General features: G+C 35.3%; 1 protein-coding gene across 1 annotated transcript; it reads left to right on the top strand.

Moving 5' to 3' along the window:
• Positions 1-27,787, top strand: Surf4 (Surfeit locus protein 4). The gene is made up of 6 exons (XM_081764700.1): positions 1-139; positions 5,616-5,879; positions 11,282-11,414; positions 13,994-14,091; positions 18,882-19,061; positions 25,617-27,787. The coding sequence occupies exons 1-6, from the start codon at positions 89-91 to the stop codon at positions 25,701-25,703; spliced, it is 813 nt and encodes a 270-aa protein (XP_081620826.1). The 5' UTR covers positions 1-88; the 3' UTR covers positions 25,704-27,787.

The raw sequence follows: 27,787 nt of genomic DNA, 5'->3' as shown, positions 1-27,787 counted from the left end.
ATTTTAATAATTAACATAATAGGGATATGATTGACCGGAAGTGTCCAGTTCAGCAAAGCCTCCACATCATTGCCTGTGCACTGGCACGATGGCTTGGCAGGATGAAGTGGTAGCAAAGGCGGAAGATATTGCCGACCAGGTATTTAACCCCCTATTTGATGAGTTTACATAACGTAATAATTATTCATAAATACCAGAGGAATTTATCTACGTAATTAACATAATCTGTTACAGCTGTTTCGTGAAGACTCAGTGAAAACATCTGCTTCTTGGTGCCGTGCAAAGGACTATTGGTTCTGTGTGTTTAGTGTGATTCAATTATATTTTTAATATTTGATTTAGCTTTGTAATGTCTCATTAATTGTCAAGAAGTTTAGGGTATATAAATTGTTTTTTAAGTGAGTGAACTCTGTTCAAATACTAAATTTACTCTTAAGCTAGCCGAGTGTCAAGTGACCGAAAAAGTGTAAAGTGATGATAATGCATTATTTTTCTGTATTATTAGTGATATACACATTTTCAAGAGCTTCGACACGTAATATACATAAAGCAATTGTGTTGTAGTGTTAAGTTGTCTTTATATATGGCTTATGAACTAAACAGTATATAAGCGAATTGTATCGAAGAAAGTGGTACATCTGTACAGAAATGTGTAGGTGGAAAAGCGTAACAGGCCTACTTTCTGTCAGGCCACTATCATATAACTAATTATTTCAGAATTAGAAATATTTACATTAGTTAAAATTGAAAAGTTAAGTTCTGTTTCCTTATGCATTGTTATTAAAAGCTGTCATTGCTATGACCTGGTTTCTAAACTGTCAGTCTATAACCGGTACCAATGAAAGGCTAGTATATAGCTCGCAGTTAGTTACAGTGCTACTTCAAAAAATTATTTACGGACTTGCAATATTGACTACGTAAAGGCCTGTCCAGAAAGTAGGACATATGTTGGCTGTTTAAAACATAAACAGTTAAGTCTTTACTTTGGCCATTTCATTCAATGAATCGTTTAATGAACCGATTCGTAACGAAGACAGAAAACAACGTGCCCTGCGGGGCTCTAAACTATCTTCACTCGCTTGGCAATCCTATGTTAATTAAATATTAAACTTTGGTACAGAAAGGAACCAATTTAGCTACTAAGCTATATATATGGACTAACAGGTAAGTTCTCAGAACCAGAACCAAAAGATCAAATCACTGAATCGAAGACTTGAAAAAAAAAAAAAAAAAAATGAATGAAATGGCCAAAGTCAGGACTTACCCATAACACTGTATCCTATGCGTTTCGGTGTCTTGGAAACTCAGGCTCGTTTCCCGCATAGCCTTGGTTCTGAATGGGACACTAAACTCAAAATCTACTAATCATTCGTTTCTATGGTCTGTTTCCGGCCATATTTTAAACTCATTTAAGGGTGAACTTTACATTGCACACTCCAGCTTGTATCCTTATGCAGCCACAAGAAATTACACTCGAATCATTTATCAAAATGGGTTCAAACTTCCCTAAGTTAACTCGACCCTATTCCATTATGCTCTTGCAAAGCGGTTCTACTTACTGATACGCAGCTGGGGCGTGTATTGTAAGTTTTACCAAATTTTAGTTTTTGCTTAGTAGTACGGTGCGATGAACATAGTAATATTTTAAGTCGAAATTGGTTTTAAGTAACAGTGTATGAATATTATTCTTAATAAGTTGCTCATACAGTAGTTGATACATAGGAATGTTAGCGTTAACTTTACAAAGCCCACTTTATTTGGTATACTTACGCAGACATGAGCAATGGCTGTACTTTTAATTATGAGAACAAATAGTCATATTATCAAATGTTGAAACAAAGAAATCGCCTTTAAAGTGCATATCCACTTTTACTAATGCGCCTGCTTCTTACCGACGCGCTATCGTTCAGGCTCTCCTGCTTTACTCCGTCGTGACGCAGATAAGATGGAATAGTAGCTTGTAACCACCTAGAGCGTCTTTTTTTTTTTTTTTCATTCATACTATTGCGCCTAGCATGCCTTATTTGTAATACACAACAATGCTGTTGGTAATATTGCAAACAAATGTCGTCCGTTGGTATATAGTAATTTCAGGGGTGTCATGTAGCGCAGCCTACTAATAACAAAACATGTTTTGTGGTGGACAAACACCGTCCGTGGGTTTTCTCGGGGTTCTTCCATTTATTCCCACTTTTTCATTCATCATCACCTTCTCCTTTAGCCGCCATGGGACATAAAAACTTAGATTTTTTTCAATCGCGACATCAAGTATTGAAATTGATGAAAATCAGTTTCTTTGCTGGAGATATTACATGGGATTAAGTTCCAGACAGAAGGCGACTTTAGAATAAATTACCTTAGATCATGACCTCTTGGGAAGTAATATAATTTTTGATGGATGACCGGAGCCAGAGTGAACTCAGATGATTCGTATCTATATTCACTTCTTTTATAGATACGTAAATTGAATTAAGACGCTATATTTCTGATGCAGTGAACCAACTTGGACTAAATTAGATTGTCTGTAGTCTTTTGAAATTGTCCACTTATTTTAATAATGTGTGTAACTGTGCGGTGATTTCACTTGTGCAGTTAAGTATCTTTTTGTCCTTCTGAAGTGACCTCTTAAATAGTCACAAGTATGCAAAATTAGTGCAGCGTATTTCTGTTAGTTGTCCGTGATAATTGAATAGACTCGTCGCCTTTGTAAATAAGCAAGAAGTTCCATGTTCTAGTCCAGATAGAGAATAGTTGCTTTAGGGAGCAGATCGAGTTGTTGTTAGGGCTACACTGTAAGCTGAGGGTTGCCAGATTCTTTCAGAGAAAAATGGAAGATCATAGGATTTTTAGAGAAAAAAATAAAGATATGTGATATTGAAAATGTACATACAACAAACATACATGGTTTCATATACTAATAATTTTGATCGGAAACTGGGTTAGTTTCATTAAAAGCAGTTGCAACACATAAAACAATAATATATCGTATTACAGTTCCCAATGGGAGGTCATGTGGCTAGGATTCTACATTAAGCCGTAGATCTTCACCTCTTATAACCTCTGTGCTGATGGAGACTCTACACTCAAATCCAACCAACAAGTATATTATTAATCTCCGTTGCCTTTTAATTTTATTTTAATAAAGACTGCATCTCCAATCTTTTTTTATACGCTCAAATATATATGCAGGACATATCGAAATTTACAAGCACGTGGAATTCTTTCATTAGTTCACAGTAACTACTGTTATTTTGACAGTATCACGATTGAACAATCGAAACTGCGATATAATCGAGTCGATGATGACAGACGAAAATTAAGATCCTAAAATCAATTCTTTCTTAATTATAAGGTTTGGGTGCCGTCTAGATACGAGTTAAAAACTGATTATGTTGTATTGTTTTCTTTGAATACTAGGTAACATTGTTAGGTTGCGTTGATAACAGTGTGAGAAATCAGTTTCTCTAATTTAAAAGAATCGTGTAAAAACATTTTCAAAATGTCCAGAATTGTGATTTCTTTTATTATCGGAATGGAAGAAATTGTTTTACAAGGAAGTAAAAACGTAACTTACGGAAACAGTGTGAGTTCTGGCAACATATTTAAGCTGTGGGTCCCGTTCTTCATAATTCCGTTGTTGCACAACAGAGTTAAAGCCAAACATATTAATTTCTATCCATATATATACTACAAAGAAAAACTTCTTGTTTTCGTAAAATAAAACTATGGTTTCTGCCAACCCTGCCATCTCTCCGGTGGGAAGCGAGTTGTCCTTACTGTTATGTTGTTCTACAGCAGCTATATCAAACACATCTAATACGCTGTTAAGGCTGTAACATGTAAATAGATTTCTTCCTTTTCTAACGAACAAGCAGCAGTATCACATGTACACCACACGGAGGAGTTCGTATGGCGTAATATTTTCTGAATATCTAAACCGGAAGTGGTAGCATATTTTCATTACCTCGAAGTTTTTAATAAAGACGTTAGAATGAAAATGAAATATATTCTTGAGATTTACTTGTTTGCCGAAAATCTCTTCTTACTGTTACCATTTTTACTCGATGGCGATCAAGTTTGATGTCTGCTGCTTCCGGTTTAAGTAGAGGATTAAGATAGAAGATAGTATCTATTCTTAGAACGTTAAATTGATTTTTTTTTTAAATGCTTCTTCTTTCGTCTTATCGTTTTAGCTTTATGTAGGTCAGTATTGAAATTGGAAGTTATAGTGGATTTGTGTCACTTCCTGTTTTAGTAGAGAGTTAAGGATGAAGTGTATTCCTGAGACGCTTAATCGATAGCAGGAAATAGCTTGTCGCTACGTCGTTTTTTTGCTTTATAATGATCCATGTTAAAGCCGGAAATGGTTGGTCTCTTGTCAGTTCTGATGAATGGATCACCTCCATCAATGAACTCGATTCTTCAACTTGGGATCCCCTACCCTAAATCCTGGCCAAAATTGATAGTGTCATCAAGTAGTTTTTGAGTTTTTTTTCTTTCTTTCTTTCTTTCGGACGGACAGACAGAATAAATATACAAGGTAAACCGAACTCAGTAAAAAATAAGTAAATTAGTCTTGGGATCAAATCTGTAAAAAACATAGCTTCTAGAAAAGAAAATATGTTATCAGGTGGCGAGGTGTTTCACTTCCACGAAGAAATAGTAGTACTGTCCACTTATTGGTAATAAAGTTGATGTTCTAGTTAATCTTCTTATTAAAGATGAAAATTGTACTTTGTAACACACTAATTAACAACTGCTACACAATACAGTAACAACATGATTACAACATACAATTTTCGTCTTTTATGCTTTAGTAAGAAAGCTAACATCCCAACTTTTTATATCCAATAAGTGGAAACTGAAACATATTGTTATAAACTTTTTTTTCTTAGGGAAAGGAACCTACACGAAAAGAATAAATTTAGTTTCCAGCCTATCAACACATTAAAATAGAATACTAATAAAGTTTCAGAGAGCAACGAAACAGTAAGGATAACTTTCATCTTTCCGTTTGGATGCAAAGTCAACCCTTTCTGTTTCTTAAGTATTCGAATAGTTCTTCAAACATGAAATTATTTAAATTTTTAACTCAGCAAATGGGTTACTCGAAATTTTAATTGAGGAAATAAGGTAGAGCCTGTCTATTTCATCTGTGCCCTCGGAAAGCATGCAAACTATACTTCAGCCCCACCCCTGCCATCCTCTGACGGATGAAACTCCTCCCTTTGCGTAGCAAAAGAAGTGAATGACTTGAGTTGTGTTGCCAGTTTGTCATTCAGTCGTTTCGTCTTGATGAGTGAAGGTCGTAGGCTACTTAAAGTAGCTAACAAGACAGAGCACATTGAATTCCGTGAAATAATTCATTGTGGTAATGCTTCCGCATCAAACAATTGAAAGATCTCGGCCGCAGCAAATTTGTCCCTCCTCTTTTAAAGTAGGTACGGGAAATCACATATTGACAGCAGCATCAGGAAGGGCACAGTTTAGATAGAAAGGTTCTAGTGAAATTTGCTGAATTTAGGAATTAGCTTGTGAAGATTTTTTGTATTACTTGAATATCAATTTTCCTAAAGTACTGTATTTAAAATGTTCAACTTTGTTTTACGTTGTAGGTTTTAAGACATGGGAAGCACGTACTACCAACAGTGGCGAGGTTGTGCCTTATATCAACATTCCTTGAAGATGGACTTCGGATGTGGTTTCAGTGGTCCGAACAGCGAGAGTATATGGACATGTCGTGGGGCTGTGGTTATTTTCTAGCTACTCTGTTCGTGCTTATTAATCTTATTGGACAGTTGGGAGGGTGTGTAATGGTTCTCTTAAGAATAAAAGTTACAATTGCTTGTGGAATTTTATTCTTTATAGTAGTACTGCAGGTGAGTAATTCGAAAGTGTCATTTTAAAACAAGTGCAGTAAAACCTATCTCTAGCGGACTCGTACAGGACTCGCAAAAAATGCCGTTAAAGATAGACGTCCTCTCAATGATGATAGACCAATAGTTAAAAAATATTAAAACCATGTATGTGCATATAATGGACATAATGAGATAAAATCCTGTACGTACCTTATTCAGATATAATGTTTATTTCTGCTATAAATTAATACTAACAAAATGCCCAGTGAATAGAAACAATATTGTACACACTTGCTGTTTAGCTCTCGACTTTCCACAAACACTTTAGTGCTAGAAACCACAATAAATATGTCATTATTTCGGCATAAGATAAATTGTAACAATATCTTTAAAATTTAACAGCACCGTGAATGTCTTTAGCCTACGTTTTTCGCCCAACTTACTGTCTTTGTGTCTTTACACCAATTAGGGAATGATTACATGCTATTTGAAAATTGCATTTCGTTCAAAAAAATAAGTGGTATCTAAAGCCTTCCATAGTAGAACAGGCTTCTTCAACTAAAGGTTAAATGTGTAAGTAACAGAGAACGAAATCCTCTTTACAGACAACGTAATGTGCATACCTAACCTCTTACACAATGTCTAACATTTTTCATGTAGCACAGTTTCCGTTTAATGAAAGGAATTTGACACGTTTTTAACCACTAAAGTCATGGGACCCTGTAGTATTTCCATTTAATAAGGAAATTTTATTTCCGTTAAAGACAGTTTTTACTATATGTAATTTTAAATAAAAGTTTAAATCATGAAATACACATAAACATTTCACATTAAAATTGCATCATATATTATTAAACTACTTGATATTTCAATGAAATGAAGATTTTATCTGGCACATTTTTCTGAACTGAATTATGTGTAATTAGCTTTGTAGTGTTAATCGTATTGATAAGTTTTTGAGAGCTGCTTCTGTGGGTAAGATCATCATGAGCCATTTGGAATGCAATATTTCGAGAAAAAGAGAAAGAATATAAATACATACAGTACTACAGATATGCGGATCACATAATTATAGTTACATGAAATGGGTGAGCAACTACAAGGCTTACTTCATGAACTGAATTCTACTCATTAGGAGAAAGGGGAACAAATCACATACTTATTACAGGTTTGAAAAGTCTTGCAAGTACTCGCCATTTAAAAAATCCACTAAATTCGCAAACCATTTTGCAGTCACAGTGTGTATACAAATAAACAAAAATCACTTTGCGACACAGTAAACATATCAATGCATTTTTATTATTTTATTGGTATATCTCTTACAAATAATGAAAAAGAGTGACATCTGCTATTTATTCTTGAATTCAGGTTTTTATTGATTGGACTTTACTTGCCAAAAGTAAGAAAGTGCTCACCAGTGAATTTTTCAAGCCCTGCTTATGTAGATAGATTACTTTGTGCTTGCGACTTCTACATTCACAATAAATGTACACTAACTTACTTCTAAACTTTTTTTTTTTTTTTTTTTTTTTTAAGAGTTTGTAAATTTGTGTGTACCTGCGGAACAGGAAACAAAAGTCAAGTAAAACTTGTTTTTAAAATAGGAAAACTAAATAGATACTCTTTGGAAAAACTGAGAAAATGGGTGTTGGGTGTCCAGGAATATGATTATTAATAAATTTGATAAGTGTGTCAATAAACTTGATAAGTGACTTCCTATTTTTTATTATTATTATTATTATTAATTAACTAACTAACTCTATGGCCTATGGAACCCGGAGGTTCCATGCCGTGTTCACAACAGCTCTCCACTGATTTCTATCCTTATCTAACTGCATCCAGTTTCTACTTTGTATTCCAATCTCTGCGAGATCCATCTTAAAATTGTCCTCCCATCTGCGCCTAGGTCTTCCTAATGGTCGTTTTCCGATTTGTCTTCCAGTCAAGACTTTGAAAGCGTTTCTACTTTCTTCCATCTAGCTACATGACCTGCCCACCTAAGCCTCCTAGATTTGATGACCGTAACAATGTTTGGTAAACCGTATAAATTATGTAGTTCCTCGTTATGAAGTTTCCGCCATTCCCCATTCCCGTTCCTCTTGAGCCCGAATATTCGTCTCAGGATCTTGTTCTCAAATACTTTCAGTCTATGTTCTTTCCTCACACTAAACGACCATGTTTCGCAACCTTATAGAACAGGCATGATTATCATTTTGTATATTTTAAGCTTCAGATTCCTCGACAGAATTCGCGAGGACAAAAGATTTTGTACCGAATAGTAACACGAATTCCCTGCTTTTAGTCGACATTTGATTTCTCGTGAGTATTTTCCTCTGTTAATATTGATCCTAGATATTTAAAACTATCCACTTTATGAAAAGTATTATTTAATATTTTAACGTATCCATAATTTGCTGTATTACGATCCCGACGCACTTCCATGTATTTAGTTTTCTCTGCATTTACTTCTAAACCCATGTCCCTGCAAACGTTTAATAAGACCTCTGCGTTCCTTTTTAGTGTTCTCCTATCATTCCCTATTAAATTCACATAATCACCATACGCCATAACCTGATGAATATCATTCAACTCTAGGCCCTGTTTGCTATCTTTGACTTTCCTTATAGGACAAAGTTAAATAATAATGGCGACAACGCATCTCCTTGTTTCAGGTCATTCTCGACATAAAAGCTCGTGGACAAAAATTTTCCTACCTGGTCTTAACTTTAGGATTTATTTAAATAAATCTTAATTAATCTAATTAGCTTTTTCGGTATTCCAAATTCTGTAAGAATGTTGTACAATGTTTCTCTCCTAACCGAGTCGCAAACCTTCCTAAATCAATAAATAGTTGATGTACCTTGGTATTGTATTCCCACTTCTTTTCGAATATTTGTCGAATGGTAAATACAGGGTGGCCCAAAAGGAGGTATACACCCCTGAATTGATGAAGTATAACATTCTAGTTTATGGATTTATTTCCTTCAGCTATTACGAGTTTAAGGTGAAAGTAAAAAGCCATTAAGAACAAATAATAAAGAAACTAAGTCTACCTGATGGATAACAATAAGAAATGATACAAAATGCAATGAGCTGATCGGTGTGGTACTGTATACCTACTTTTGGTTCACCCTGTATTTGGTCAGTAGTTGATCGATTTCGTCTAAATCCGCACTAATCATCTCCAATAATTTCATCTGCGTATGGGGTCAGTCTTGCTAATAGAATGTTTGAAAGGATTTTATAGGATGTTGACAGAAGAAAAATACCTCGATAATTATTACAGTCAGTTTTGTCACCTTTCTTGTGAATTGGAACAGTGATTGATTCTTTCCACTCTTGTGGCAATTCTTCTTGTTCCAGATAAGGAGAATAAGTTTGTGTATCTTGTTCCACAGTTTTTTGCCTCCAGCTAAAATTAATTCAGTCGGAATTCCGTCTACACCCGGAGATTTGTATTTCTTTAATTTCTTTATAGCGATTTCTACTTCTTATTCGGTTAGGTTCTGGAATATACGGTTTTGCGTTGTGTATTTCCCTTTCTCCACGCACACTAGTTTTTGGCTGCGTGTTAAGCAATTCGTCAAAGAAATCTTTCCATCTATTGAAGATGCTATCTGTATTAGTGAGAACTGTTCCGTCAGCTTTCTTTAATATATAAGCACGAGGTTGATAGCCTTTCTTAAAATCGTTAATCCCTTTATACATTCCCGAATATTTTTATTTTTACTATTATCTTCAAGTTTCTTAATTTTAGCTTTCAAAAATTCGCGTTTCTTCTAAAAGTTTAGGAAGTTTCCGCCTGATGTCTATGAAATTTTGTGTAGTTATTTCATTCGGTTTTGTAGGCAACGCTGTTTCCTGTTGTTTCCTGTTTCCGCTAGTTTAATGCATTCCTGATCGAACCATGGAATCGTTTGTTCCTACATATTTCAGCGTGTCCCAGTTTTTCTTTTGCTGAAATTTTAATGATATTCCTGATTTCAATACAAGTATCCTCAACACTAGTGCACTCCGAATCTTCTTAAGCCGAGAATGTATTCGAAACTTCAATTTTGGTATTCCTCTCTAACCTGGTTGTCTTCTAATTTCTTTAAATTAAATCTCTCGTTTTCAGACATTGAATATTTCCTTTGTCAACGATAATCTCTCTTATTATCGCAGTTACCAGGTAGTAATCAGTGTCAATCAGCCCGCTAGATTGTCGTCTGTCTACTAAAACGTGATCAGTTTGATTATGTGTTTTTCCGTCTAGTGAGGTCCGAGTTATTTATGAACATCGCTTTGTGAGAATTTTGTACTCTTCACGATAAGCATACATAGAAATAGCCAATAATACATTGGTAGTGGAATCAAGGAGCATGTTGGAGACTAAAAATCAAGATTCTACTGTTTTGAGTCTTTTCAAACATCTAGGGATGTCTGATCGTATTAAGGTCTTTAAATCATTAAGAGAGCTTCGTATGTTGAAAGGAATGTGTTTTATATAAAGCGAGAAAAACTCGAGTTAAATTCGAATGGAGGTGATTTGGACAAGAATTGGGACTCTTGAGGTTTTCATTCAGAAATTTAGTTTCTATTATTTTGAACCTAATTTTAATTTGTTATGAAGCACACCAGGAACGTGATCATGTAGTTACTTGATAAGTGTGTGTAGTAATAACATTGCCACTTCTGATGAAAAGTGGATCTGTTACAACATGTGTTAACGACCAGGACAGTGGTTGGATCAACAACCAGGATGGTTTCAAAACAAACTTTCCAACCGATGAAGGTATTGTTGCTGGTAGGTTAACATGTTGTGGAAGGGGGGGGGGAGGGAAGGGATGTTTCACTATGTCTTCCTTCATCTAAACAAAACCATCACAGCAGATCGTTACAATCCAGAACTCCTTAAAATGCACTGCAATATTGTTCGCAAGAATCCAGCAATGGTGAAGAGAGATGGTGTCTTCATGTTGTACAAGTGTACACTCACATGTTTAAAAGGCAGTGCAAACTTCCATGTGTAGCCTTATGGAACCTTTCCTTACCCACTGTACTCTCCTACCGATCTAGTCGGGCATTTCGATCACTTCTTGAAAAGGAAGTACTTCCCTGATGTGCGGGTAGTGCAACATGCTTTTGAAGACATCTGGATAGGAATCTTTCTAGACTTTTGTCGTCGTAGAACCCAATCGTCGTTGGCTGAACGATGACCAGAGACTACTTTTACTAGCCAGGTATCAGTTGGTATTTCAATTATACCAACCCAATACTATGATAACTTTTTGTCACTGGTAGTATAATTATAAATTTTGTATTTACATATTGGATAAGTTGTTAATGATAAATCGAAAGTAACATTTTGTGTTTCGCATTATTGGATTGTACTTAAAAGCATTTTCTTTCTTTCTTTTTTTTTCTTTTTTTTTTTTAATTAGACAATTGCATACAGTATTCTGTGGGACCTTCAATTCCTCTTCCGAAATTTGGCATTGATTGGTGCTTTGTTGTTAGTTTTGGCAGAAAGCAGAGCTGAGGCTAAAAGTTTATTTGCTGGAGTTCCAACATTAGGTAAGTTTGTGAGAGAGTGTAATAGAGCAGAAAGCCATAGTAAGATGTACTGTATTATTACAAAAAAACCTTCCATAGAAAGTTGTATGTTTGAAAGATTATCTAGTTAGGGAAGTATTTTATACTCAATTTAAATTATGAATTACCACATATTCTTTCTAGAATGATTTGAAGCTGAACTTACAACCTAACCAATCTTTATGTATGATCAGTGAAGAATACCAAATATTTTGTCTCACATCATATTCTCTATAGGTATGAATTTAATGAGATTGTAAGAGAACTAATGTTCGGTAAGTATTAATTCCCTGATGGAGACCTCTCTGATTTTCAAAGATTGCTAATTGTGGGTGGGATTGCAAAACTTGCATTGCTAATTGTGGGTGGGATTGCAAAACTTGCGTGGTTAATTGGTAAAATGTATCCAAGAGTGCCAGTGTATTTGGTGTATCGAGAGCAAAATTTTTCCAAGGTGATGACGTCATACAGAACGGTGACAAAACGTCGTCATAAAAGGGAATCAATGGACGGAAACTAAACCTTGGATGTGAGGGATCCTCGAGAATTAAAATTGAATAAGGTTGTCACAAAGAACTGTAGAGCTGTACGAAATATTGACTGTAGAATTCAATTGGGACCTGGAACGACCTATTTTTAGAGTCAATCAGACGAAAGTTGCATAGCTTTAACGTTCTTGGTCAGGTTTCGTCTCAAAACTTCTGATCGCCTCCGCCAACGCAGTAGCGTGAAAAACGTGCTGCAGAGAACATAAAATGTGGCTCACGGATGATTGGAAGAAAGTAATATGGTTCCATTACTGATCTTTCTAATTGTTTTCATCAGGTTTCTGTATGGTGATAGCTAAAAGAGAGTATATCCCGGACTGCTACTATCTATCTTTCAACATGGCGACAAGTCTGTATTAGAGTATGCTTCAGTGCTTTAGTATTCCGTTCCACCTATTACTCTCAAAGGACGAATTACTGCCAGTGCAAGAGATATGGCGAAACTGAAAGAAAATTTGTGGCATCTTGTGTAAATGCAGAATCATATTAAAGGAATTATTTACTACAATTTTAGTCCAGCAGTAACATGGAGCAGAAACATGACCGGTAAAGCCAGGGGAAAAAATGAAGTGTTACCGAAATGAAAATGCTCTATTGGATGTGTCGTATAACAAGAAGAGACAGAGCGAAGAATGAGAGTGTGAGGGGAATAACCAAAGCTTTTGAGGCGAAGAAAACTGCTGTGACATGGCCATCTACTGAGAAGAGACTATTATGTAGTTAGAAGAGTGATGACAATGAAAGTGAATAGGAAGAGAGGTAGAAGAAGATTAAGAAGGAAATAGATGGATATGTTTTAAAATGGTTTCAAGAAGAAAAGTTTTAACAGGGAAGGATTTTGATTTGATTTGATTTTGTTTGCGTCCCACGAGGCTGTATGAGACGTGAACCTACAGTTTTAACGTGGGATTCGAACCACATGAGCTCCCGCTGGGAATCGGACAAGGGTCTCTCACGCCATTTAACAGAAAAGGAATTGTGGACAAGGTTTTATGGAGAAGACCCGTCAGAAACGTCGACTGCGCATAAATGGGAAAAGAAGGTTGTATGATGTACATGACCAGATGTAATCCAGTTATGATAGAGATGTTCTTTGGGATCACAGTAAATCAGTGGTAGGGTGCTTACCTCCTTTGCGAAGGATCCGTGGTCCGATCCCAGGCCATGTGAGTTTGTGGTGAAAAGATAGTGTCCGTGTTTTTTTCGTTCCCCGTTTCCTCCATTTTCATTCCATCAATTCATATTCATTTACGTTAAAATTATGTCTCCTTTGGCCTATAGGACATAAATATGGGGCGTAAAACTTAGATTTCATTTCATTTTTTAGAAGTTGTTGTTCCCTAATAACGACGCCATCTTCCCAGATGACATTGACCAACATAAAGAGGCAGATTTGTTCAGGCATGGTTGGGAGAACATCGAGATGAACTTAAACATCCTCCCTGATTCTCTTAATCCCCCAACTGAAAGATGTGTAGTCATTTTGAAAGCAACGCTGCGGCTTTCTCCTCCATCATTGCTGATGCAACGGAGTGCTACAAAGCGTGAAGAATGGTCCACCATTCCTCTGGAAACTATTCACGAGTTCACCTCAGTTCTGCGACAAATACAAGTTGCACTATAGGCAAAAACTAGTCCAGCGTCATATCAATAAGTTAAGTTGCACTTTGTTGTTTTCGTTAGTTTGTTAACTATACATATAGAACACGTGTCTCTAGAAAAATAGAACAAAAAACACTTAGTCCTGTATTCCAATCTGGCATCCACCTGAAAGCTTCATTTTCTGTTCTTTAATTTTATTTTCTCCCTAATTCTTTTCCTTTCTATGTGCTGAGGCGTTTTAGCCAAAGTGTGCGTAGTGTACTTTATTTGTGTATGTGTGTGAGAGAAGGGAGAGTTTTCTATATTTTCTGGTAATTCATATACCTGTTTATACATTAGACAGGTTTTTAAATGTAACAAATATTTCTATTATGTATAGAAACATACTAGTAATTGTAATTTTTGTTGCAGGGGATAATAAACCCAAAACATATTTACAATTGACTGGAAGAATATTGCTCGTTTTTATGTTCATCACACTGCTGAGACTGGAACTGTCGTTTATGCAGGTGAGTTTTTTTTTTTTTTATTTATTTATTTTTAACGTGTAAAAAATATGAAGGAATGCTGTAACTTTTCATGTTATGTATAAATTATACTGTATTCAAAGAATATATTTATTTGTTAAACTCGCGCTCTTTATCTTGAACCGCCGTTGGAAGTTAGTGTTCAAAGTAACTCAGATTGTTTCGGGGAACAAAAGATCATAGAGGGACATCGGTGGGCTCAGTGGTAGAACGGTCACCTCTTGCGCGAGGAAGGTAGACATCGTATGCGTGGATTTTTTTCGGGATTCTCCAGTTTTCTCTCACTACTTCATTCCATCATTTCATTCATTATCATTAGAGCGACCCAAAAGCATAAAAAGCATAACAGTAATTTACACATATGGTTGGTACCTAGAACATAGTTGTGGTTGTCTAAGGGTCCAGAAGCAACTAAGTTTAAAAGCATAATAAAGCATAATTTTAGAAAATAAAGCATAAAACATAATTTAAAATATATAGTAGAATTCTTGGAAAATTCTATTTAACTGCAAGACACTATATTAATTAAAAAAAAAAAAACAATATTTACAATGCAAAATCTTTGAGAACATAACAATGCAACAATGAAAAGCTAGTTTTTATTTCTGTAAATTTTTCGGTGTAATCCTTTGAAGTGGAGAAAAGAAAGAAAGAAAAAGAAGAAGTAAAATAGTTTTCTTCTAAGTGTAACTGCGGAGTTCTGAGAGAAAAAGTTGAAGGGACGTTTAAATATTTTATTGTTAGTATGCCCCCCTCGAATCAGAGAAGTGTAGATTCGAAATGTACAAAAAGTGCACAGAACACACTATATTGTTATATGTACTTCTTGAACACTTTCTGTATTTTTTGGTGGCATCTTTTATTTTCCCTTTCTGTATATATGCACCTCTAAGGCGCACACAAGTGATAAAAAAACCTGACTCGAGTAGAAAATCTCTTTACAGTACATTAAGTAGAAAGTTAATTAAATATGAAAGAAACTGGTTGCATAAAATATGAATAAATAGATCAAGATATTTAGCATAGTTAATGTATAGTAAATATTATGCATTATACACGATTAATGTAAAACAATGATTGAAATTAACAATAAAGCATAATCTGGAAAAAATAAAGCATAATTAAACAGAAAATAAACCATAATGTGGGTTGCTCTAATTATCATCAACACAATCTCCCTTAGCCTCAGTATATAATGGTGGATGTTAAACTAGAAAATAAATTAGTAAAAGTTAATAGATTTGATAGTTCCCGAGGAGAGGGCGTCATACTAAAACTCACCTGAACTTTTTTCCTATGAAATTGAGATCGTAGGCCTACTTAAACACATCGACAGCGCGTATTTTTCGATATAATAAAGTTTACTGGTAAATAATCTGTGTAGAAAGGAGAGACGAAAACTTACCCGAAATAAATTAAATATGCTATTCAATGTATTCATGGTCTATCTCCAAAGTGCGTTTATCAATATGATAAAAACGACTCGTTTAATACATTAAATTTAAAAATTTTAACAGTTTTGTTTGGTAAATTTTACTGTTCGTTTCTAATTTTTTCAAACTTACATGTATGTAAATATATATATTGTGTATCCTGTATACATGTAAGTGTTTATATATATATATATATATAAACATAGTGCAGTCTTTTGGAACAGTATAGTATTTCATAGCAGATGTGTAATGTAGAGAGATGTATCAGGTTCTTAAGAGTGATTTTAATGTTTTTCTAATTATATATTTTTTGTCTCTATTAAAAGGTCTTGTAAATTTGCTGGCTTTTTACTATTTGCGCATTAACAGAGAAATAAAGGATGCCAAAATTTAAGAAAAAATACCGATAGTTACGAACAAACTGAACGTTCATTGGTACATTCTTACCATAATTGGATTGCCCGTAAATAATTAAATTGTACAACATGTACTCAAACGATACCTGAATTCGCATGGTCACAACAGCGATCACTTTACTGTATAGCCTCCCTCTCTCCCCACTTGTTTAGTTTCGAGCTCGTACATATTTGATGCACGAATTCCTGTGTCTGATTCGGAATTTGAACGCATTCGGTGGTTCGTATTCCACATTGAACAGTAGATATAACCTTTGTGTTCAAAGGGACGCTAGACTTCAATAGTATTTATAAGTATTAGATCGCCATGAAACTTAAGATTCGGTATTAACTTCATTTTTCCGATGTTTGAAAAGTTTAAAATATTGTCGATCCATGGACATCTCATGTATATATTCTTCAATATGGAAAAACGAAGTGGTTGTGTTAGATATTATTCAATGTTTTTTTGAGACGTTGAGAATTAGTGTAATATATATGAACTTAATGATTCTCGAAATCACAAGCTTTTTGAGGGTAAATATCTTCATTGATTCATTCGCTGATTATCAATAGCGAGAAGTCAATTTAAGAATAAAAGAATGCTCACTATTTGCAATATCGCGTTGTCTAGTCCACTTTCGTTTGCTTTATAGAAGAAACACATTTCAGAAGATGAAAATTTTGATTAAAATAATAACTTGAAACCAGTGTATCTGGATTTATAAAATATATATTTAGCGCTGATAGCGTGACTCCCCCCCTCCCCTCCTTCTGTATCTTAGACTTCATCTTTCTACTGTACTACGTAACGTCTGCAGGTGAACAAATTAAAATATTTCAGCTTCTGTTAGGTTTTCACTTTGAAGAATCGCGTAACATACATATTTAAATGCTGTTTGACTTTGATAACTTTAAATGATAGGCCATCAGGATAGATGTGATGCTGTAATACTTACTTTAAATGTTGCAATAGCATTATTGTTCATCGTGAGTGAAGTGTATACAAAATTATGTGCGAAAGAAATAAAATTGATATTGGTGATTTTCACTTATTTCGTGAATAACTTGTAACGTACCACAAGTTGAGGAAGTGTCAGTAGAATACGACAATGATTCAAGCACTAATTGTCATGTTGCGAGAATAAGCAAATAACAATATTATAATAACAAGAACGAATGTACTGGGTTGTTCGGAAGTTAGTGTTTTCGTACTAGATTATCGAATTTCACAATGGAGTAAACATACATACTTGGTTCAAAATAGTTTCCATCTGCAGCAATACAGCTGTGTCAGAGATTCACAAAGCTTCCAGTCTTTTTTTGAAAGATATACTGTCTCCACCATTTCTATTTCTAAGCATGCAGTCGTTCGGGAAGTGACATAGATAGGAGGTATTTTGTTAGCTTAAGCCGAGAGTATGTGGCCTTTATGGTGGTATAGGATTGGACATGAAAAGGGCATCTCATAACGGTACGAAAACTATTGTCGTAAGACTAATGCAATAATAATGAATGCTAACCAGGGTTGGGCACAAAAAACGGCCTCTATATCATACAGTTGGTCATTTAAACATGGCATCATATTCAACACCCCATCACATGATTGTCTGTATTCATATGATAGAACCAGGAAGAAAATCTTTCGTGTATCATACTAACAACAAAATATTGTGTTGCGTCAGTTTTATATTTGAATGTTTGTTCTTCTTTCTTGAGGAGTAACTACCGTTCGAATTCGTCCCAGGTATATGGTTAGCGTATGTGGCTTTGGCGCGAGAGACCCGGCTCCGATTCTCGAAAGGATTTCATGTGGCTTAGATTCCACGTCAAGTTTTGAGATCCGTGTCTCACATAGCCCTGGTGCTAAACGGGACGTTAAACTCCAAACTAACCAACCAGAGCCCGCTTTGTGTGCGATTATTGTTCTATTAGGAATGAAGGCGATGAAAACATTCTAGTTAATGATAACCTTGAGAATAAAGAAAAAATAAGTGGTATATGTTACAGAAACTATTTGTATTTGTGGTCTGTTGTGGATAGTATGTGAAAGCCAGTTTTTAATGTATTTAGGTAACGTTGGGAAGTGCTAAACTTGATCAGAATAATGCAAGACAAGAAGTACGAGAATTGTGTGTTTGGTATCAGTGTTGACATGAAAATAGTTACTTATTATAGTTTCACTGTTGATGTTTTTAATTGCAATGATAACGCAGTAGTTGCACTTGTGTAAAAGTTAATTTCTTGATATGTGAGTACCTTTTGCATGTAGCTGACTCAGGAAACATGTAGAAGCTCCACTTCTTGTTACATGTATCCGCTCATCATGATGATTAACCAGGTTACTGCTATTGTACACAAGCCCCTGTTTGTGATGTAATGACAGATCTGGGGATCCATTTTTCCACTTTCTCTATTTTCTATAAGTTGTTTGAAATAGTTGAAATAAGATGTTGACCTGTCAGGCAAGATTCCTAACTGATGTGTGGATTTGCTTCCGTACTTGATAGAGATCGTAGTTATCCTCTCTCTGATACGCGTCTTCCGCCTTCATCCATCTGGGAGATACTAGTTTCCGGCATGGAAACTTTCAAACCAGAGTTTTGAAGTTGATTCCTACACCCTCACTACATTACAATATTTCCTTCAAAGTTCCTTTGGTGTGAGTTTATTGAATAAAATCACTGTGACTCAAATTTTTTTACGAACCACTGTACTATGTTCCACAACAGTGTTGATACTCTTCTGGTGTGTGAACTGCATCCTCCAGTATTTGAGGAGATAAGGAAAGATGTACCATCTTTTTCTGAATAACTTAATACAAACAATATATATATATATAGTTGAAGAAAATTGAATACTGCAACAGTTATGAATTCTATGTTGTTTCTTGTACCATTCTAAGATGTACAACTAATGAATCTTTGTCTTGTCTTTGTTTCAGGTTCTGCAAAATCTAGTAGGATCTATTTTAATGATCCTAGTAACAATTGGTTATAAAACAAAACTTAGCGCGCTTATATTGGTAATTTGGTTGACAGCTCTTAATTTTTACCTGAATGCTTGGTGGAATATACCAACGTACAAGCCTATGAGAGATTTCCTGAAATACGACTTTTTCCAAGTAAGTATTCTCTTCATGAATATTGAATCTTACTTGACTAGCAAGCTTCAGCGAGTAGTGAATTCTGGGTAATTAATGCTTTAGGCTTTCACAGTATTTATTTATAATGATGTTAATATTTCTCGGAGTGTATCGCCGTGTTGTAATTCACAAATTCTGGTTCGAAGAAGTAGCAGGCGAAATTGAAAATTACCCAAAGAGCTTGCAAATTACAACACGGCTATGACATATCCCGAAAATAATTAAATTTTGGTAAGAAGTGTTGTTTCAAAATCAAATTATTTTAAATTAACTAGCATACATATGAAAAGCTTTTAGTTTAACGTCCCACGCTTATGCCCGTTAGACCTAGGGAGATGAATGATTAAGGCAAGTGAATGATGATTGAAAAATTGGTGGAATGAGAATGTGGGAGGAAACGGGGAGCCCCGAGAAATCCGCGGACACGATGTTGTCCACCACAATCTTACTTGGCCTAGGATCGAACCTAGTACCCCACGCACTACAAGTAAGCGCTCTACCACTGAGCCACCGTGTCCCCCTAGTGCACATTTGAAAATGGACCAGTTTCTATCACTAAATTTCTTTACGCATATGGTAGGTAACATTTCTTACTATTAACCATCCAATTCATATTCTACGGTTCTCATACGCTTTAAATATCTTGAAAAAACATACGTAAAAGCGTTATGGAAGATGACTAAAAATTATTGGAAGGGAATTTGGTCGTTTTACACTTAACCGAGAAGTAATTTGTATTTACTTTTAGGTTAGTGGATCCAAATATTCCTTTTTGAGTTCATTAGGGAACACCAATACACTTCTTTTTTCCTTTTCTTCGACGATCAATCCAGTCTGTGTACAAGAGCCTGGCGGAGCTTAATTAAAATATGTGTACTTGTTCAATCATTTCAAACTGTTGATATTTCTGGTCGAGTTCTTGGAGCCGGTCGCGATAAGCCTCAAGAAGAGAGTATGATTCATCCCTTGTACGAACATCTGTAGGAAGATGGGCGATACGACTCAGTCGTTGAATGTAAAATTTATATTTTATCCTTCTCTCTGGAAAGGGAAAGGAATCTGAGAGCAAATATAAGATGCGTAATTTCTTTCATCTGGATTAAAAACTGAAAGGTTTTGGTGGAGCATACTTTCTAATATATAAGTTCGTTAATAGGGATCATTCTGAAATCTTGTTTCTATACATAGATTTTTACAGCCAGCCTATGGGCAAAAAATTATGTATGTGCAGTGCTTCTTTTGTGAAGGGGCCATTTGTGAAGAGATTCTGATTCGACTGTACTTTTTATATATTTATTTTAATAATTGTATTAAAACAATTTTATCACTCGAAGCGCAGAAAAGCATTTTTTTCTCCATTACGTGACACTTAACGTTTAATAATTATTCGTTAATGATATGCAGGCTTTCCAATGTTTCTATATTTTCTATTTCTCCTATATTTGTGCGTCTCTTCCTATAAACTCCTATATTTCCTATATTTTTGTGGCATTCCTACTTCCACTTCTGAAAAAACAAAGTTATTTGCCCAGACGTCAGTGTTGCCCAGGCAATGATCCAGACCGTATCCTTGAAGATGAATGAACTACAGAAAATTCAAGACAAGCAGAACAAAGAGAAACAGAAAATGGCAAATAAACATATTCAGGCGCTGAAGAAAATGAAGTGTAACATACTTTTATTGTTGTATATATTTCCTTAGATGCACTAAGTTTTGTATCATATGTTTTGCGATTTTTTAAATGAATTTTTATTGATTTTTATAACTTACGTATATTACAGAGGTTGTTCAGTCTACATTTGGCCAATTTCGACTTACCTAAAAATTTAGAAGAATCCATGGCACCAGGTCCGTAAGTGCTTGATGTGTTTCCCTTGGTTCCTAACAATAGTCCGACAGCGTAATTTCCACTGTAATAGGCTTCTCTGAAGAACTGGGAGGGGAATCTTGTCCCATTCCCTTTGCACAGCTTTCCAAAGTCCTTCCACAGTTGTCACACGCCGTTTTCCCAAAGCCCGCTTCAGCAATCCAAATCCACAATAGTCCATAGGACTTGCATCTGAAGATTTAACAGGTACCTCATTGAAAGGTATCACCTGTATACCACTTGCCTCCTCCATCTCCCTGTAGAATGCGAGGGACGATCGCGAGGTATGTGATGAGGCCTTGTCCATGTGAATGCGCACCAGATTGGCGTCATTTCCGTACATTGTTGGAATCTCATGCTCATAGATCGGCCGCATGATCTGCTCCTGAAAATACTGCGAATTTATTTTGCATATCTTCGCCACCTTACGAATCTTTAGTTTACCTCTGTAACAGTAGCCAGTAACGACCATGAACCCTTTTAGGAAGGATTCTTTAGACACGGACCCACCTTCTGAAGTTCTTGGCGCCTTTCTCTCCGTACATGATGGCTCTCGGTTTGCCGCAGTCGGAAAGGTAAATCCATGCTTCATCGAGCGTATGACGTACATCCACCTTTGTTTTGCCAGATGCCGTTCGTACAGCTTCCGAGCGTTCACTTTCGTTCCTTTTGGTGGGCATCCGTGAGAAGATGGCCGCGAGCTTTCATGACTTTTTCCAGCTTGAGTTGGCGTAACATCCGGCTCACAGTCCCCATAGACACATCAAAACGATTAGCCATACACCTTTGTGTTGACGGATTTTCTTGCACTGCCATTTTGCGAAGTTTCCTCTGCATGGTGGAGGTGGCCTTGGTGCATTCCCGCTTTCTAGGCAACTTCGTTGGTGATCCAAATGGTGGAGCTTCGTTGCCCTTGTACTTTTTAATAACGTTTTTTATTCCACTTAAACTGATGTTGCAACCATTCTTCTTGTACTGTTTTCTAATGACAGAAACATTAAAGTGGGCGTCACAAAGAGCCGCAACATAGCCTTCCCAAAACCGGCTTAGTTTGGGCGACATTTTGATCACAGAACAGAAACCCTCACACTTTGAAACAAATTTAACACAACACTCACAACAATGGTCCTGTTTTGTTCGTTATTGTCGTCCACGCGGAAAAACAACACTGCTGGACGCCACGAGCCAGGTCGGGAGAGTATTCTGCCCGGGAGGGGGAAGTAACGAAATCGGGCAAACATAGGCTGAACAACCTCTGTATTTGAAGAAAAAGAAAAAAAAAAAGAATTAACATACGCGTAGAAATGCAAGTGATGAAGTTATTCACATCTTGGAGACGTATACTGAGAAACACTGGTTTTCTGATGCAGATCCTTTTTACACTTTCCTTATTGTCGTTGCTTATTACTGGTGAGCTACTTACGAAAACACTAAGAAACTCGTATTTCGCGATAAAGTGTGTCCTAGAAAAAAATGTAACAAGACATTCATGGGTCGAAATACAAAAAAAATTGTAATTATGTGAGAAGATGTTCTGTACATATGTTGGGGTGTGTATGTTCGTTTCTACCACCAAAGAACACTAATCAATACGTCCAGGGAAAAATAAAAAAGCGAATGAATTTTGCTTTAATACGCGACATAAGGCGATTTACAATGTTTTTGTCCAATTTATCACTAGCACATTTCCATTGCAGTTTGAATTCTTGCACATTCTTCGCTGCTACATTGCTCTCCTTCAACTTCCTTTTCATTGTTGCCCAATATTTTTCAATGGGTGAAGTTCAGGGCAGTTTGGTGGATTGGCAGCTTTCGGCACAACGTTCACATTATTGTGTTCATACCATTCTGAAACCCTGCGACTGTAATGAGGAGTAGCCAAATCGGGCCAGAAAATAGTATAGCATTATGTTGCCTAATAAACGACAAAAACCGGTTTTCTAAACATTCTGATATGTAAATATCCTGATTAATTGCCCCTAAAGTGATGAACGCCTCACTTTTCTTTCCACAGGAACAAATTGCTTGCCATATCAAGAACTTTAGTGGAAATTTTGCTGTGCGCTTGGCTCTCACGTCTGTAGAAACGTTCATTCGACTCTTTGGCACATATTTTGGTCCTGGCAGTTCACTGTCGGCTAGAATATAAGTTTCGTCACCCATCATAATGAGACACCCTCGAAAATTGCGAAGCATATTCGCATACAGTTTTCAATATTTTTGCAATATTTTGTTATTTCTCGCTTCTGTCCGGCGCTTTCAGAGCTCGAAACGACTCTAAACCTTGCTGTTTTTTAATCCTCTGCACAGTTGACTTCGTTGTATTATACCTTTCAGCCATTCTGCGTACAGACGTGGCTGGATTTCTTCGATATGCACTCACAATTTTTCGCACTAATGCACTGTCACTTACACCAGCTTTCCTTCCACTCCCTTTCTTCCTGTCACACGTTAATGTATCCTTGAAACGGAGAATAATGTCCCTTATGGTGTTCCTATTCAATTTAAGTTCTTTTGCTATGGATGCATATGACCGTTCAGGAATTTTTTCATATTTGTAAATGACTTGTTTACGTGTCTGTAGTTGTTTTGATGCCATCTTGCACGACTGTTTGACACCACACGTCTACTAGCTACAGCACTACTCACAACTGCAAGCTTCAAGTACACAATGAAATGAGTCCCGTTCTACTTGTTATTTACGAGAACTTATTTTAACAAGTTGTTACATTTTTTTCTGGGACACACTATAATTACCCATTGAGTTATATTTAGAGTAGAATGTATGTTCATATAGCAATTGGTGTAATTTCCATGTGATCAACGAATTTAAAAAGTTCGTTACTGAATTCTCTGTATGTCTGTCCGTCTGTCTGTTATTTGCGATTTTTTCAATTTTGAATCCTGCATTCGATAGAGCATCAAAAACTATCAGAGAAAGTGATTAAATTTTCTCGCGTCATTCTTACCGTTCCCGAGATATTGGCCAAAAAATGGCCGATTTCCAGAGATTTAAGGAGCCATATCTCGGGAACCGTAAGTCATAAAGAGATTATATTGGTGTTGATCAATATCTAAAAGGATGATAAATATTTTGGTACCAAATAGTAACCGGTGGCCATTGTCCAATTGGCCATTGGTTTGGTCAATGGCCACCAATTAATATCGGTACCAAAATGTTTGCCATCCTCTTAGGTATTGATTAACACCAATATGATTTCTCTATGACTTACAGTTCCCGTGATATTGGCCAAAAAAATGGCTAATATCTAGATACTTAACGAGCCATAGCTCGGGAACCATAAGTTGTAGAGAGATGATATTGATGTTGATATATACCTAAGAGAATGGAATATATTGTGGTACCGAATAGTAATCGGCGACCATGTCTAACTGACCACTGGTTTGGCCAGTGTCCAGTTGGATAGTGGCCATCAGTTAATATCGGTACGAAAATGTTTTAACACTCTATTAGGGATTGAATAGCACCAATGTAATTTCTCTATGACTTACCGTTCCCGTGATATTGACCAAAAGATAGTTCCGATTACGGGAGAGTTAAGAAGCCAAATCTAGGGAACCGTAAGACACACAAAGATCATATTGGTGTTGATCAATACGTAAGATGATGGTGAATATTTTAATACCAAATAGTAACCGGTGGCCACTGATTAACTGTCTACTGGCCAACTGGCCACCGTTCCCCAGATATTGGCCAAAGCAGCCATATCTCGGATGATATTTTACTAATTTTTGCGAGAAGAGAAGAATGTACGGATAAAAGGATTTACTTTTACATGTAGGAACAATGACAGTTATCCTTCCCGCTCCCTCTCCATTCTTTTTAAGTTCGTTCTGACAGTGCTCATGGAGCATTCTCAACTGTTTTTTTTTTTTCTACCTATTGGATAATTGAAGTGTTCCTTTTTCTCAGCTTCACGAAACCTCCTATATTTTTTCTGTCGTGAATATATATATATATATATATATATATATATATATATATATATATATATATATATATATATATATATATATATATATATATATATATATATATATTCATTAGCATTGGAAAGCCTGTGTGTGGTATGTGAGCTAATGAGCAGATAGAAAATCATGTATCATGGGCTTTATTCAGTAATATATATGTGGGAGCTTTCCTTGTGACAATGTTACATCTCTCGCCATTGGTGCGGGAAATGCAGGTTATATTCATGATGAGGGTTCACGTGGCACGGATTCCACGAAAAGTTGTGGACCCAAGTCTTCACAACCTAAAATCTGTAAAGGAACGGTGAACCGCAATCAGTCAATACACTGGCACTAAGAGAAAAATAGACGTTCGTTTGAAAGGGGAACTGTCATACCCTATATTAAAGGAAATATACTGTCGGGTAAAAAAAAAAAAAAAAAAAGCAGTCATGTTCAATATAAAGTCCACTCAATATTCCCATTAGCCAACTGTCAGTGTCAGCTGTTAAATCTCGTGTTTGTTAACCCACAGGGTGTAATGTGGAAAATAGATAAATGTATAGGCTCAGTGGGGTGTTCCCAATTTTTTCGTTCTCTTAGTGCTTATAGGAAACTTATTATTCCAGCGATGATTCTGTAACTATATAAATGAATATTGTTTTCTAACCGCGTATGTATATTTTGTTTTCAGACATTATCGGTGATTGGTGGTTTGTTAATGGTTGTATCTTTGGGGCCTGGTGGTGTGTCTATGGATGAACATAAGAAGAAATGGTGAATAAATATACTTCGAATGGGAACTTCAGATTTTTTTTTTTTTTTTTTTTTCGTTGGGAAGCCAGTTTTCATTAAGTGTGACTGTATGTTGTTTAATGAAATAGAAAAATAAGGAAGAAACCTTAACAAGCTGAAAGTGAAGAAGAAACAAAATAGTATTGAGTTGAGAAAAATTACGTTTTATACTACAATATAAGGTAATTCATAAATGATAACGTTATGACATGAAAGTCTTGCCAAGCCACATTATTGTCTAAGGTGAAAGAATTTAACGTTGACAAAACAAAATTGAAATTATTTCTTTCTCATTGTACTGTCCTTTGTATTTCTTTTTTTCGTAGTATGTAAATCATACCAATTGTAAAACTTGTGTTACTACTGTATTTGGTATATTCTGGCAGTGGGGTGCTGTTGTATCAACATTTGCATGCTTGTTCGTCATTCCTGTAGATTTATGTACAGTAATATGAATTTCCAAAGTCTTCCTTTTATGTTTTAGTTTTCCTGGACTATTGGAATATATTTTTCTAAAAACAAAAAGTCAGTCCAATCCGCAAACATTTTCTTTTCGAGACTTTAAAGAAAGAAAAAGAAAGAAAGAAAATTAAGTCAGCTCATGGAAAGTAAAATAGTGTGATAAACTCATATGAGAGTTAAACTAGCAGTTTTTAAGGAATGCAAGGCCGTGAATATATGTTTAGAATTGTGTGAAAGGATTTTTTTTTTAATCTTTGTGTAAATGTTATCCTGGCAATATTTCTGTTATCCAAGTGTTTCTTTTTTTCCTTTCTTGACAGTATTTAATTTAAAAGCCAACATATTGTCAATCTAACGAAATACAAATGAATTTGATGTGTATTTTAGTAATAGATTAATTTTGTACTATGTTGTACTTGAAATACATTTTTTAAAAAAGAAAAAAGTACAGGAAAAAAGTCTGATGGCTGAATTGAATTACAAAGAATGTTGTTATGCATACATTTAACTTTGAGCAAATAAATTTCCCCAAATTTAAAGGTTTTAATTAAATGTATGTAACGATTTTTTTTTCCGAGGAAAATCTATTACCTGAAACGTTAAGCGTTTTTTATTAATAACAGTAAATATAATTTATGCAACCAATTTTTAAGATGATATAAAATATATAAGAATATATACGAAATAATATTCGCACAACATATAAACGTATATAAATTGTCTTCATTAGGTTCTTGGCGATAAATAGAAAGAGCAGCACTTCGTTGTTTTATCTTATTTTTTACTTAAGAGAATTGTGTTGCAATTTGCATTATCTGATGTAATTTATTTGATTCATATTTGACAGTATGAGTTTATGTCAACCGAAAAAAAATTTTCGAACGTAAATCACTGAACGAAAACACGTATTAATGTACATAATATCCTAACTACTAGATATTCCGTATATTTTTTTTTATACGTATATTAGCCAGCACTGTTAGTGAATGTGATGTGGTATTTTTGTACTTATGTTTTGTTTTTGCAATGTAGTGGGACCATTTTGTTTAATTTAAACATCATTACTTACGTACCCAACGGAGATGGATTATTAACTGTTCCTAAGGTAACACTTTCATGATTTAATATCATCATTTTGAACCATTCATTAATATTTCAAGCACTGTATACCAATTTATTCCCGTATGTTCGTTGCAATTTGTGTTGGTAACTGCTCTGCATTTCTTAATAGCGATATTTAAATACACGGAAGTCGAAAAACCTGGTTGACAGAGAAATAGCAAATATATATATTTTAATTGTGTTCGTAAGTGTCTGTGAACATTTGTTGGATATAAGGATGATTGTGTAAAAAAAAAAAGTAAAGTTTATAAGCGCAACAGCATATTCGTACAAACACTATATTAATGTTTTACCTAGCATTTAATAATAAATTTTATGATAAAACCAGATTTCATTAAATGATGTGAAAGAAATATAATATTTATTTATTTTTTTGTTTTGTAGTCTGGATTGGTGTAATTTTTTAACCAAGTATGTGAAAGCAGTATGATGCAGTGTAAATAAATTGTCTCTTAACTAATAGTTAGGAGATCTCTTATAAAAATA

Source organism: Thermobia domestica, chromosome 7 (genome assembly GCF_964235325.1).
Source record: "Thermobia domestica chromosome 7, izTheDome1.hap1.1, whole genome shotgun sequence".
Classification (NCBI taxonomy): Eukaryota; Metazoa; Arthropoda; class Insecta; order Zygentoma; family Lepismatidae; genus Thermobia; species Thermobia domestica.
This window is presented reverse-complemented; position numbering and strand designations above follow the sequence as displayed.